This window comes from Aythya marila (genome assembly GCF_965140915.1).
Source record: "Aythya marila genome assembly, chromosome: 11".
Taxonomy (NCBI): Eukaryota; Metazoa; Chordata; class Aves; order Anseriformes; family Anatidae; genus Aythya; species Aythya marila.
The window spans coordinates 4,791,171-4,804,165 of record NC_139052.1 but is presented as its reverse complement, the minus strand read 5'-3'; the positions used below and the strand labels follow the sequence as shown (position 1 = coordinate 4,804,165).

Sequence of the window (12,995 nt, the reverse complement as noted above, 5' to 3'; positions counted from 1 at the left end):
CCAAATTATGCTCATGATAAAACCATGTAGATTGAAGTATCTCCTTTGATGTTGCTGGAAATTCTTTGAATTCCTTATTGTTAGTTTAGTTCAAATGACTTTCATTAGGAAACGCATTTTCAAATGTGAACCTGCTAGTGTGTAACCACAAAAGATCCAGGCGTGCATCCACAGGATACAGCAGATAGATTCTTTCTGAAAGTGAAAATATATATGCTCTCTTTTTCACGCATGGAAGAAAGAAACTGATAAAAATCAGAATCTGATAGAATAGAATAGAATCTGATAGGATCTCATATCTTCAGCAGACTTCTTATATGATCCAGAATAAATGGCACAGTCCCTTCAGTCATGGAGATTTAATGATTGGCTAATGCAAAATGCTGGGTTTTGTATATAGTATGTTGTATGTAACTTCTAAATTCTGTCTTGGTTCCATTTAAAGTGCTTAAGATCTCTACGGATCTGAATGGAAGGTTTTATTGTTAGATACCGGATAATCACAGTATTCTATACAGGCATGTAATGAGTAATCATATTTAAAACAAAACAAAACAAAACAAAACACACTAAGTGTTCTATTACTGTTTCTGTAGGTCTGTGTCTTCTAAACTGCAGAAGTGTTGTACTCCAAAATCAAAGAACAATTTAAGACTGTATTATAGGGAATATTTTAGTTTGCTAAAATATCTGTTTTTATGTTAGTGATAAGTTGTTTTTATAATGTTAGGGGAAAAACATATGCCAAAGAAAAAGTCTGAAAACATTCTGATTACTTTGGGGCTATTAAAGTTTCAATAATTATAAATGATCCATGTTTAATGAAGCTTGTGAGCATTTAGGTCAAACTGGACACTGAGCCAAAACTGAAAGACCTCACTCAGGCAAAATTTTTAAAGTCAACAGGGGATTTGCTTCAATGTTAATCTGTGTAATAATTGACTTTGAAAACACCAGGACAAGCAAATACAAAAGTCTTTGGCTTCAGAACAGATTTTGAAGTAACACAGAAATATTTTCTTCAGAAATTAAAGGAAACCTATAATGCTTATTAAAATCACTGTGCTGAAAGAATTGGAAAATAATTGAGCACTAGACAAAAGGCAATTAAAATGATTCCTGATTGTATATAAATGGAGGTAAAAATGGCAGTGGAAACCGGTGCACTCAAGTAGTCAAGTCAAAGTTCAGTATAGGAAGTTCTTAAATAAGAAATGTGTGAACCCTGTGGAAAGAGTAGATTTGGGAGATATATATAAATAAGCAGAGGAAAACAAGACTAATTACACTAACAAGACTAACCAACAAGACAAATTAGAGAAGCAAGAAGCTGACAAGTTCAGAAAGGGAAAGATTCTTGCATGCTTTCAGTGGTAGTCCAGCATGTTTCTTTGTCCAGTTGCTCCCCCTATAGACAAGAACGTTTTTGAACCTTTAAAGGTAATTTCACCTGTATGTTAAGGAGTAGTTACAAAACAAAAAACTACAGCAGTGGTGAAGTTGATGAAAGGCTGCAGTGATTATATCTGTATCTGGGTTTCAGGTCCCTGTTGTTATCTCTATATTTGCACATTGCATGCAATCTTCATGAACTTCGGCTTTTGTATTTCAGTGTTCCAAATCCTGTGAAGGAGGATTTAGAGTTCGAGAGGTACGATGTCTGTCAGACGACATGACAACCAGTACTCAGTGTGATCCACAGCTTAAACCTGAAGAAAAAGAACCATGTAACACACAAGACTGTATCCCTGAAATAGGTACGGTAGAGAAACTTTGTGTTTTAACTATGGAACTCCATCTAGTGGATAAAATCCCTAATGATCATGCACAGGTTTTAGAGTTTATTTTCTTTCTAAAGTCCAGAGGTTTGTTTTTATACAAACTATGGCTCTTTTCTGTGATATGAAAGTAGGTTTTCACTTCTGATTTAAAATCTTTTCCTTGAAGCACTGAAGAAAGTGGCTTGCTTTTGAAGTTGCTGAGAATGTGAGAAATCCGCTTCTGTGAAAACGATCAATAGAGCTGTTTTTAAGCAGCCTCCTTGCATTCTGAAATGTTTCTCTCGGCAGAGTCTTTGAAAAACAACAACAAAAAGATCATGCATCATATACTGTGTTTGGTAACAGCTCCTATAAGAAACAATAACATTATGGATATTTAATATAAGAACATAAATAGCAAAATATCATTTTTCCTGATTATGAACTTCCAGTGTGGCTTAAACGTTTTTCCTCAAGATTTTCAAGCCTAAGACATTATGGGCAATTTAGAAATTGTATTCTATAAGTAGTATATACACACATCAAATTTTATTATCAAGCATTGAAATTAATCATTCTTCTCCTCCAGATTTAATTTTAACAGTAATGAGAATGCTAGGGAAAGGAAGATGCGAGTATTTAGAAACAGTTTGAACTCATATTCTGCAATAATTACAAATACTACAATAATGAGAATTATTTTTAACATAATTTAAGATAATTATCTTAAAAGCTGGTATACCTGTAGCATTAAAAATATTTATATTGTGCTACTGTTGTTGTTCCTTCTCTATTTAAAACAGGCTTGTACAGAACTGCTCATTTTTACATCTGATTCTAGCACTTTGATATTTTGTCTTTGTCTTAACACCTGTGTGGTGGACAGTGGTCACCTGATCATATGAAAATATTAGCTGTCACTTAAAAAGTGTTTCTAACCCTGTTGGTTGTAAAGGAAAACTTCAAAATGTGAACAGACCATATTGTAGCAGCTTAGAAAACAATGGGGAGCGTTAAGAACACCGTTTTTTGTTTTTGGTTGGTTTGGTTTTAATCTGGGTAATTTCAACCAATCACAACATTTGTAACGAAGGTGATGTTTTACTCAGCAGTGGATTATTTCAATTTAGCAGTTGAAAATTAACATGTGCAGGTTCTGGTGCCATCTGTACACTACTGCAACAGTTTAGTACCTGGGAATCTGAAAATGAAGTGGATAGAGGTACCTAGGTGGAAAATACTAGAAATTTCCCCATCATCTTTATTTAAGCCAAATTTTTCAGAAGAAAAAAAAAAAAAAAAAAAAAAAAGAACAGTATATATGAGGATAGGTACATTTAATCTGTGTTTTTGTGATTCTTGATTGAATGTGGAAAATCTTCAATCAATTTGCATAGGTAGCCTATTTTAACCTGACAATGAATGTTTGAATAGAGGTTAAAGGGATTTTACACGGTAAAGGAAAGGGGATTGGCTGCCTGTTATTCCACTGTTATTTTCTTCAGTTTCTTTTCTCTTCCTTTTTCTCCACAGATGAGAACTGCAAAGATAAATACTACAATTGCAATGTGGTGGTTCAGGCCCGGCTTTGTGTCTACACCTATTACAAAACAGCCTGTTGTGCATCCTGTACACGTGTGGCAAACAGACAATCAGGGTTTCTGGGACGCAGATAACAAATACTCTTCTCAACGCAGCAATGTCAGTCTTCAGATGGAGCTTGAACAGTGTTACTGTTTTGCCTACAGCAGGTTTTAGCTTCTTAAAGAGATGGTTTTTATATTGCTGTGTACATCAAGGCACCAGACCATTTCAGTTACAATTACTGTGCAGTTATGTCTTTTTAAAAATTGTTTGTTGTAAAACCATGATCTTTTTAAAGCATTAATTTTTAATGATAACATTCTTTGCACCTGCTCATCGGATAATTATTTAAAAAATATACCAGCCTTACTGTTGTGAAATTATTGTTAAAAAAAAAATCAGTCATAGGCAATTACTGGAGATATTTTACCAATGTGGATGCAACTGCTGCGTTATTTTCTGAGTTCTTAACTCTTACATGATATTTTGGACTGCCTTAAAGTAATAGACCAAATCAATGAAACATGCACGTGACAAGAACTATTTTACAGAGAAACTAGGCCCTTGAAGACTCATTCATGTTCAGTTTCTTAGCACTCTAATGTATATTTTTAATTACTTCAATCCATTCATAATAAATTATAGTAATGGTTAAACTTTTTCAATTATACTTTTAGCTAACTTCCCGTCCTCAGATGGCAAATATATGCACACTTGACTGCCAAAATGTGCCTTCATATTTAATTCATAAACTCTTGAAATTATACTATTCTACTGTATGTTTTTTAAAATACATTACCTACCAGAGTGCCACTAGTGCCTAACCAATTAAGCCTTTAATAACTGCAGCTGTCAGTGAGATTTACCAGGAAGTTGAGGAGACTTTGCTCATACTTAAAAAGAAATACACAGAGTGATTGTTTCCAACTGGCAAGGTCTCTTTCCTGTAGGGCAGTTTTTCAGTGAACTGATATCTTGCCTGATGTCTTGTCTCTGCCCTATTTTTTAACAGCTACCATACAAAAGTATTGTGTCCAGACCTTGTCTGGAGACATCACTAGTTTCTGAAGCAACCACCAACAGATGCAGGCCTCTCTGCTTTATAGTAGTCTGTTATTCCTGGTGTCAGTAGTCTTTGTGAGTGGAGTAGCCAAGTATTTATAAGGAGATCTTACCTGTTGATGTTCTTCAGGTTTTGATCACTTACTACAACATACTTGTCATTTTTGCTTCATTCCATGTTTCATCCATCAGATCTTTTAATACCACTCCCTTTATGCTACTCAAGAATAGCTTTTCTTAGACCTAAAGTTAAGTGGTGATTTTTCATTTCTGCAATTACTAGACTCAGCCTTAGGATGTGCTGAAGGTAAATAGATCACGTTGTGCAAGGCAAAAGAAAGCTTTTGCATTATCTGCACATTCTCTAGCTTTTACCTGTGAGGTCTTTCAAATGTGTAAATAAGGCTGAGGGAAGAAAGAAACACCTCTGCTCATTCAACTGTTTATTACAGCATATTTCTTTTAAATTAATGATATCCAACTGTGCATCTATTTCTAAGGTGCCTGCTGCCTGAATTGAAAAACAGCTTTAATAATGTATGTTAAGCCACTCCCAGTGATGCAGTAGTAGAGTGATTAATGTGTCCTGATAATGATTAGGGGCATGTTTGAACCTCATTCTGGATTTGTACTAGAGCTCATCCCAGATGATCCATCTGTAAATGTTCATCTGTTTTTATTTTGTTCTTACTGCTTGGGTGGAGACAACGTGGAAGAGAGACTGGGCCACTGGGAGGCAAAGGTTTCTGGGCATGCTATTTACTAGTCACACCAGTTCATGTACTGGAAGCTACAGGCACAGAAAGGTAGAACACCTCCAGTCTAAAAGCTGCCTTGGACTGAGACAAACCTTAGATTTTTTGATTCAGTCACTTAGGAAGAATGTATTTCAGCCATGATGAACTGTAATGTTTGGCTAAATGAAATTAACAAGTGTTTCCCCTAAACTTTGAAGTATTTGTGATTTTAAAACATTAATGTTATTGGCTGTTTCTGTATACTGTGGTTTGGGCTTTTTCACTGTAATTAATTGATGTAAGCCCTTTAGAAACAGACATGCTAATTAGAAAACCTTCGATGTAAGTTCACAAAGCTTTTGCAGTCCTATTTCCTTGGATTATGAAAATTTATTCATGAAGGTAATTTAAAAATTTGTGGTCATATTTTATATTCATTAAGATTCTTGACCAAAGACTGATACAGAGAAAGTACAGCATAAACAACTCTGGAATCCAGTATTTGTAAATACAGATTTTCATCTCAAAGTCTCATTGCAGCAAATCTTCACATAGAGTGCATAATTTTTGCTGTTATCTCTTTTGTGCCAAGGAAGTGTGTCTTGTGAGCTACAGTGAAATACTTGTACTGAAAACCACGAGGAGAATGAAATACAGAGAAGTAATCAGGTTTGCAAACAATTCATAGACAATCTGCTTGCACACACTCTTGGCTGTGAGACAGCAAGTTAGCAAGGAGACAGGTGATCCTGGTCTTCCATAAAATCTGTTGTTATGCTCTGGAATATATGGCGATTGGGTTATTTTACAAGGATTATCATCATGTAGGCTTCATTAAGCTGCCATTTAAGTAAGCAATTCATGGGAGCTAAATAAGAATCTATGCATACATGTAGTGCTATAACCCTGTATTACTCCTAAGCTGTACAGCCTTGTGAATTTAATGCAGTGAATTATGTTTATAGAAACTATATATTTCTTTTTAGTAAAAGGACAGGTTTCAGATGTATCAGTTAGAAAAAGATTGCATCACCTAACTGAACATCTGGTGATATGGAAACTACTAAAGTCTTGCTGAACTTAATCATTTATCATCTCTTCTCATGTTTCAGCATAATCAAAATACTTGCTCCTGAAATATGAACTAATGAACCCTTCTTTCAGCACTTTGATGTAGAAGAACTAATATTACCTACACAAAGTAAGTGCTATGCTAGTATTTCACTGTCACACAAAGTGCACTTTTGAAATTGTGACTATACCATTTGTTTTAATAGAGCAATATACCAATTTAGGATGATGTCTACAGAGGCCCTGATTTTAATTCCATGATTTTACTGTAAATCAGAGGTGGTATTTGCCTATGTCTCAGTCCTAGAACATGCCAGTGGTCACCACTGAGGGAGGAAGGTGGAAGCAGCTAATGGCCAGCAGAACCTCCGTATGTAAATTGAGAGTAAAATGTGCTCTCTGTGGCTTTTCTTTCCAGTTCATCTCCGTCCTGCAGTCCCTCTCTTACGCTGACAAAGTGTTCTTCTCCTATCTCACCTCCATCCCTTTGTGCTTTGGATGCCAATTTTAAATTTTGCCTGCATTACTGAAAATCCTCAGTGGTTTGGTTAAGAATCTGTTAGAAATAAGCCCAGCTATGAAGGGAGCTATATTCCTGCCAGTTCAGTGATTTTTGTGTGTTCTTCTTGGCTAATTTTAAATGCATGATATTAAAATAACTACTGAAAGAGTTCCTGTTCAATGAACCTATGATTACACAACTATTGAAGTATGTATTGGCCCTTTAGTCTCAAATCTCACATATATTTAAAAACAAAACAAACAAAGTAAAAAACTTTACACTCAAAAAGTAAAAGTTTGTTACCTGGTTTTCTTGAGATCTACACTTAGTGTCTGACTAATCTCTTTCTTAGAGCCATTTGGTGTATTAGGCAGATTATTTATGTGCATGTCTGTATTTGGAACACAAAACATGACATTTTGAACACTGAAAGTAAACTTCCTTTGTTCTTAGCATCAGTTACAGAATATGTTTGTGGGAGCTATATTAGCTATTGTTTAGAAAATATATTAAAATTGTACCTCCTAATATCTCAAATGAAAAATCATCCAGTAATTGTTTTTAGTATAATTTAAAGGAAACCTCTCAGCATTATAATATCTTAATAGGGTGGGTAAAATTCAGACCTAGTGAAGGAAGAAAATTTCATTTAAGAGAACTCACACCAGACCTGAACTTGGCTCTTTACTTATCAGCTTTTAGCAACAAAAAGTTACAAATGCAAGTTCCTAATCTTCTTTAACGCCATTTACTTTAATGGATTACAAAACAAACTACCACTATATTTGGAGAGAAGGGGAGCTTAATTTTGAGCAATCAGTGACCTCACAGTGACAGTCCATCATTGCTGCTTGCCCAGAACTATTTCGTCTATGTTGTGTTTGGGTCTCTGAGACCTAGTCTTGCAATGGCCTTGGCAGGGTGGGCGCATACAAGCTTGTGAACCCCACATTGAAGTCGCTTGGGCTCCACTTGGAGGATCAGGAGGGACTGGAGCCTTAACTCTAAGGATATTTAAACCTGACAAAAAGTGACAGAAAAAAAAAAAAAAAGAAAAAAAAAAACTTTTATATATAAAAAAATGTCTACATGACCCTAATAATTGATTTTGGCAGAAGGATATACTTTATTATAACTTATTTTGTTGTTATTTGTAAATACAAGATGTTTATGGGAAATATGTATTCTGAGCTGTGTGTATGGAACAAGCCACTGCACCAAAATAATTCAAATATTTAGAATAGGCAGATTTTTATTAAAAGGGACCTAATATGTATTTATTTACATATACCATTCACATTTTGTCCAGCTCTTTCATTATACTAACCCAGCTTTTATGGAATTTTATAGCACAAGTATTACATATATATTTTTGTATATATGTCATACTGTAAATCCGTAATATAATTTTCTAAACTTTCTGATTAGCCAGTTCCTTGAGTGAATTAAAGGAGGAGTAGAAGCAAATTGCTTTCTGACTCGTTCAGGAATATGTATCCATAGCAATGCACCTGAACCAGAACTGTACAGCATCCTTTTCATATTGTATGCATTTTCTCTTTGATGAAAAAATGTTAACTATTTTTGTTTATGACTAATTTATTTTTTATTATTTGGAAAAATAAAGTAATTCAAGATGAATTTATGTGACATGGTTTATTTATTATCTGGTTGATTTGTTTGATTTCTTCCACGGTCATTGTTTCTGGAGAATTAAGCACAAGTATCAACAAAGGTATAATGCACTAAAGGAATCCTCGCTCATGTACTGAGGATTACAACCATGCTGCAAAAAGGTTCATAACCAGAACTTTATTAGAGCTTTGCAAAAGGGATTGCAACATCCTGATAGACTGTCCCTAATGGTAATCACGTATATTAGAAATGGGAAAGAAGGCCGTTGCCTTCTTTGGTGTTTTGCCTTGGTGTTTTGGGAGCTCCTATGCAATTTCTTGCAGGTTTCCTCCCAGTGTATTCTCAACCGTATTGTGTGTTTGTAGCATAAGGCTCTGTCACTTCCATGTCTAGACTCATAGTGGTTTACCAGTAAAAAATTATCAATGTGACTGCAAAATTATCCAAGCGTGGATGCAGCTTAGGTGTGTTCATACCATACATAAGACAATGTTATACACTGTAAAACTAGTATCCTGGGTGCTGAGGGAACGTGCGGTTGAATGTGTAGGTAGAATTTCTGTTGGTAGCTGCTCAAAGATCATAGTTTTTTCCTTCCTATTTGGCATAACCAGACTGGTAGTATAGACACCTCATCACAGATTTTATTATAATTCCACTATAAATTAGTAAAATTCTAAGGGAGGAAAAACAAAATACCTCAACCTTTTTGGAGATCATCAGTTGTTTCATCTTTCTTCTTTGCTGTTGTGAGAATATCTGTATATTTGAAGAAAAGTAGAAATTACGAGTTATTTGAGTTTGGATTTTTTTCCTGAATTCCAAATTAGTAATGAATAGAAAAGGTCAAATTTGGTAGGCACATGGGATGTAGTCCTTAGTAATGAATTAAGAACTGCATGCTCTCAGCATGCCAGAGGAAGATGTAGTTTGTTTTAGAAAGCTCCATGTCCAAGCTCATTCATCAATAGATGTTATTGAGTTAGAATGTTAGGATACGCATATGCTACAGCAATACATGCTTCTGGCTAAATAAAATAATTTTCACCTTTTAATACTTCAGAGCGTTTCATAGTTTTAAGTGCAGCAATCACACATCACAGAGCAGTACAATCTGAGGGCACACCAGGAGTTTTCCCTCTGCTCGGCCTTCACTTAAACAATACAGTTTATCACTTAAACAGTGTGGTGAAGTTGGTAATGCAGTTTAGTCAGTGCTGTTAGCATTTTTGCTGGAGGATTAAATTCTCTTTAACTGAGTTTGTAATTTACATCTTAACAAGGTATTTCCAAAGCAGTGTCTGTAACTGTGGATAGAGGAGAGCCGTGTGTGCTTCCTGAGACACAGGGAGCACAGGGACCCGACTGCTGCCGAGGCTTGCACAGGATTGACGCAGCAAAGTCCAGAGCTAAAAGCAAAGCAGATTTATCTACTTTATTTTTTATTAAATGCAGAGGTAATATGTTTTTGTTCGAAGGCAACAACTGCTGTTTTCTGTGTGTACCAAGGGCAAGGAGTAATCCTTGTGCTGTAACCCTGAGTTCTGGAGGCGCTGGGCAGCTGTTCCACGCTCCCTACCCACGGCTGCAGCCACCCGTGTCTCCTTACGGCGCTTTCAATGCCTGCGGTGCGAGCGCTGAGGCACCACCGCGCCACGCTGTGAGGGGGCAAGCGTGGAGAATCTCTGTGGAGAATTACACATTCCCTGTGGAGAATGACTGCGAGCCAAGTTCGTGCAGCCTACGGACAACACCTCCACGCTACAAAACATGAAAAAAAAAAATAATAATCAATTGCAAATCAACAACTGTCCTTCCTGCCACGGGACAAAGCCCACGCTAACTCTGTTTGGCTTTAACGCTGCCCACCGAGGCAGCCCCGCGCGGGTCGGGCAGCACCGCCAGAAGCCGCGGCCCCCTCGGCGCCGCCGCCTGAGGCGAGGGGCGGGCACGCGCCGTCGCGACCGTTGGGCGACCGTTAAGCGACCGTTAGGCGGCCTCGCTCCGCGCTGTTGAGAGGCCGGCGGGAGCCGCGCTCCCGGGCGGGCGTACGGGGAGGCCGCCGGTGTCGGCGAGGCGGAGCGGGGCGGAGCGGGGCAGCGTTCCGCCTTCCCTCCCTGCCTCCCGGCAGAGCGAGCCTGGTAGCGGCCGGCGTTCGGTCGCGGTTACCGGGAGACGCAGCGCTCCTCTCCCCCTCCGGGCGCCGCAGGGGCTGAGGCTCGTTTCTGTAAGTGCGTGCTGGGCGCCTGGCTCGTTAAGAACAGAGCTTGGGTTATTGACCCACAAGCTTCCTTGATAATTAATTACTCGAGTTTCTACCACACGTTCTTTATGTTTAAAGTAAAAATTAAAAGTAAAAATAGTAAGAGGAGCAAATGCAGTACTTGTTTCCTCATCCGCGTCCAGAAGCGGTACATCAGCCTCCGTGAGGTGACCCTGAAGCGTGGTAAGGCCGTCAGGGCTTTCAGGTCTGTGTAGGGAGGAAGGGTTCGTGTTTTCACCTGGCACCTGTTTCTGGCCCCAGACAGGCGGGATTCTCATGTCCCACGCCTTGTGTGAAGGGCAGACCTGCTGCGTGGCTGCCTGTCCTGAGATGAATATTAAAAAAGTTAGATAAACTGTGGGATTAACCCCTTTAGTGATGGGTTGTTGAATGCAAAGTGCAGATCTTCAGTGCTTGACACCACACCCTGTCTCATCTGTGCCTGTAGCTAGCCACAAACTTGTACAAGGAAACGGGACCAGAGGGAAAACATCAAGGGATTATTCATAACATAAGATCAAATAATTGCTCTTAAAAGAAGCAGAAAAAAAGACTTAATTTTGGCTCTCCGCAGATGCAAGTTCCAATACGGAACAAATAAAGTCAATGCTGTTTCCTGACCTATTTTCTAATATAAATAGACTTATGTGAGCATTGATTGAGAATGTAATGTAACACCTGTCTATAAAAAAAGTTTAAAGTTTTTCACTGAACAGTTGAGGTTGGAAGACAGATAATCTACTTCAGTCCCTTGCACCAAACAGGCTACAACAGGTTGCCCAGGGCTGTGTTCAGTCAGGTTTTGAATATCTCCAAGGATTGAAACAGGCATCCCTGGGCAACCTGTTCCAGTGTTCCACCACCCTCACAGGTGTTTGTTTGTTTTGTTGTTGTTGTTTTTTAATGTTTTCTTAATTTCAAATGGGATTTCTTTTGTTTCAGTTTGTACCTACTGCCTCTTGACCAGTCATGGGGCCCCCCTGCAAAGAGCCTGGCTCAGTTGTCTCCGGTCATTCACATTGGTAAGATCTCCCCCGAGCCTTCTCTTCCCGTAGAGCAGTCCCAGGTGTCTTGGCCTCTCCTTGTATGTGAGCTGCTCCAGTCCTTTAATTATCTTCGTGACCCTTCACTGGACTCATCCCACTAAGTCTACATGTGTCCTGTGCTCAGTTGATCCTTGTACTTGATCCTGATGATGTAGTGAGCCAGCTGGAACAGCACAGACAAGATACCCTTCACTGTAATGACATAATCAAATCCAGCTGGTGGGAAGCAGCACTTTTTAAAACAAACAAAAAAACCTGTTGTTGTGTACCTACCACACAACTAAGTGATGAAAAAAGGATCCAAAATTAAGGCAGTAAATCTATAAAAGATGTTCTGTACTTAACAGCCTGGGAAAGAAGGTGCTGAAATCATTCAGCTTTTTTAGTATCTCTTTGTTTCTTTTTTAATTTATCCCACTGATTTAATATTTCTCATTGTAATTGGCCATATGCTAGTAGTCGAGGCTTTGGTTACAGATAAATGGATATACAGTAATAAAAAGAAGAATTGTGACTTCCCGGAGGCCTTGTTAAAAACACATAGATGCCATGTTTATGCTGTCTAATCTTTTGTTTAAATATATTACCATTCACCATGCTGCTATATTAAAAAATACGTTGTATTGCAATGGTAAGTTTAAAGAGATGGTTTTGAGCAGATTGGTGCAGCTCTTTGTTTTGATCTTGTTTCCTGGTTTTCAAGGTGTGTTCTCCTTCACTGTATCAGCAGTCCCTCTTTCCCTAGGCAGCAGGTTAGATGCAAATGAACAAGTCTAGCGTGTTCCAAGAAGATGTCTGCTTTTGAATCCTGCTACTAGATTTGTTGCTGCTAGAAGAAAAAGGAAATTACATCCTTCTTGGGCTGCTGGTTTTGAAAATTCTTCTGTACTTACTAATTTTGCGTTTGTGTGTAACACCGCAAGAGGCTTGTATGAGGTTGCTGGTTGCTACTGACTTTTACAGGAGATACTTTGCAAACCTAAGTGCTGAACTTTCTCTGATAGAGCTTTTATCTTGCACATACTTCTCTAAATAAGGTTGAGAACGCTTTTATGTTTAACTAACTCAGATTATTTATACACTAGATGGCTGAGGAAAATAAGATATAAGTAAAATTGTAACGGACCTTGAATTCTATTCTGCCAGAAGAAAAACAGGCCCATTAAATCCAATGGTTCTAAAAAGCAAGGATTCTTGCCTGCACAGTGGTGTGCAGGCATGGCCAAATTAAGTTAAGTCTAGATGGTGTTAGTGGTCCTTAGTAAGGACAAATTACTGTTCAGTAGAATTTTTAATGTTTTTTTTTTTCCATATGTAATTTGTTTAAAAAAAGGG

General features: G+C 37.9%; 1 protein-coding gene across 2 annotated transcripts in view; it reads left to right on the top strand.

Moving 5' to 3' along the window:
- Positions 1–8,356, top strand: part of THSD4 (thrombospondin type 1 domain containing 4) — a 289,062-nt gene extending 280,706 nt beyond the window's left edge. For both annotated transcript variants that reach the window (XM_082769054.1, XM_082769055.1), the window contains exons 17-18: positions 1,613–1,757; positions 3,294–8,356. In XM_082769054.1, coding sequence (XP_082625180.1) covers positions 1,613–1,757; positions 3,294–3,436 — 288 coding nt within the window. In that variant the 3' untranslated portion in view covers positions 3,437–8,356. The remainder of the gene's footprint in view (positions 1–1,612; positions 1,758–3,293) is intronic.
- Positions 8,357–12,995: the final 4,639 nt, after the last annotated feature.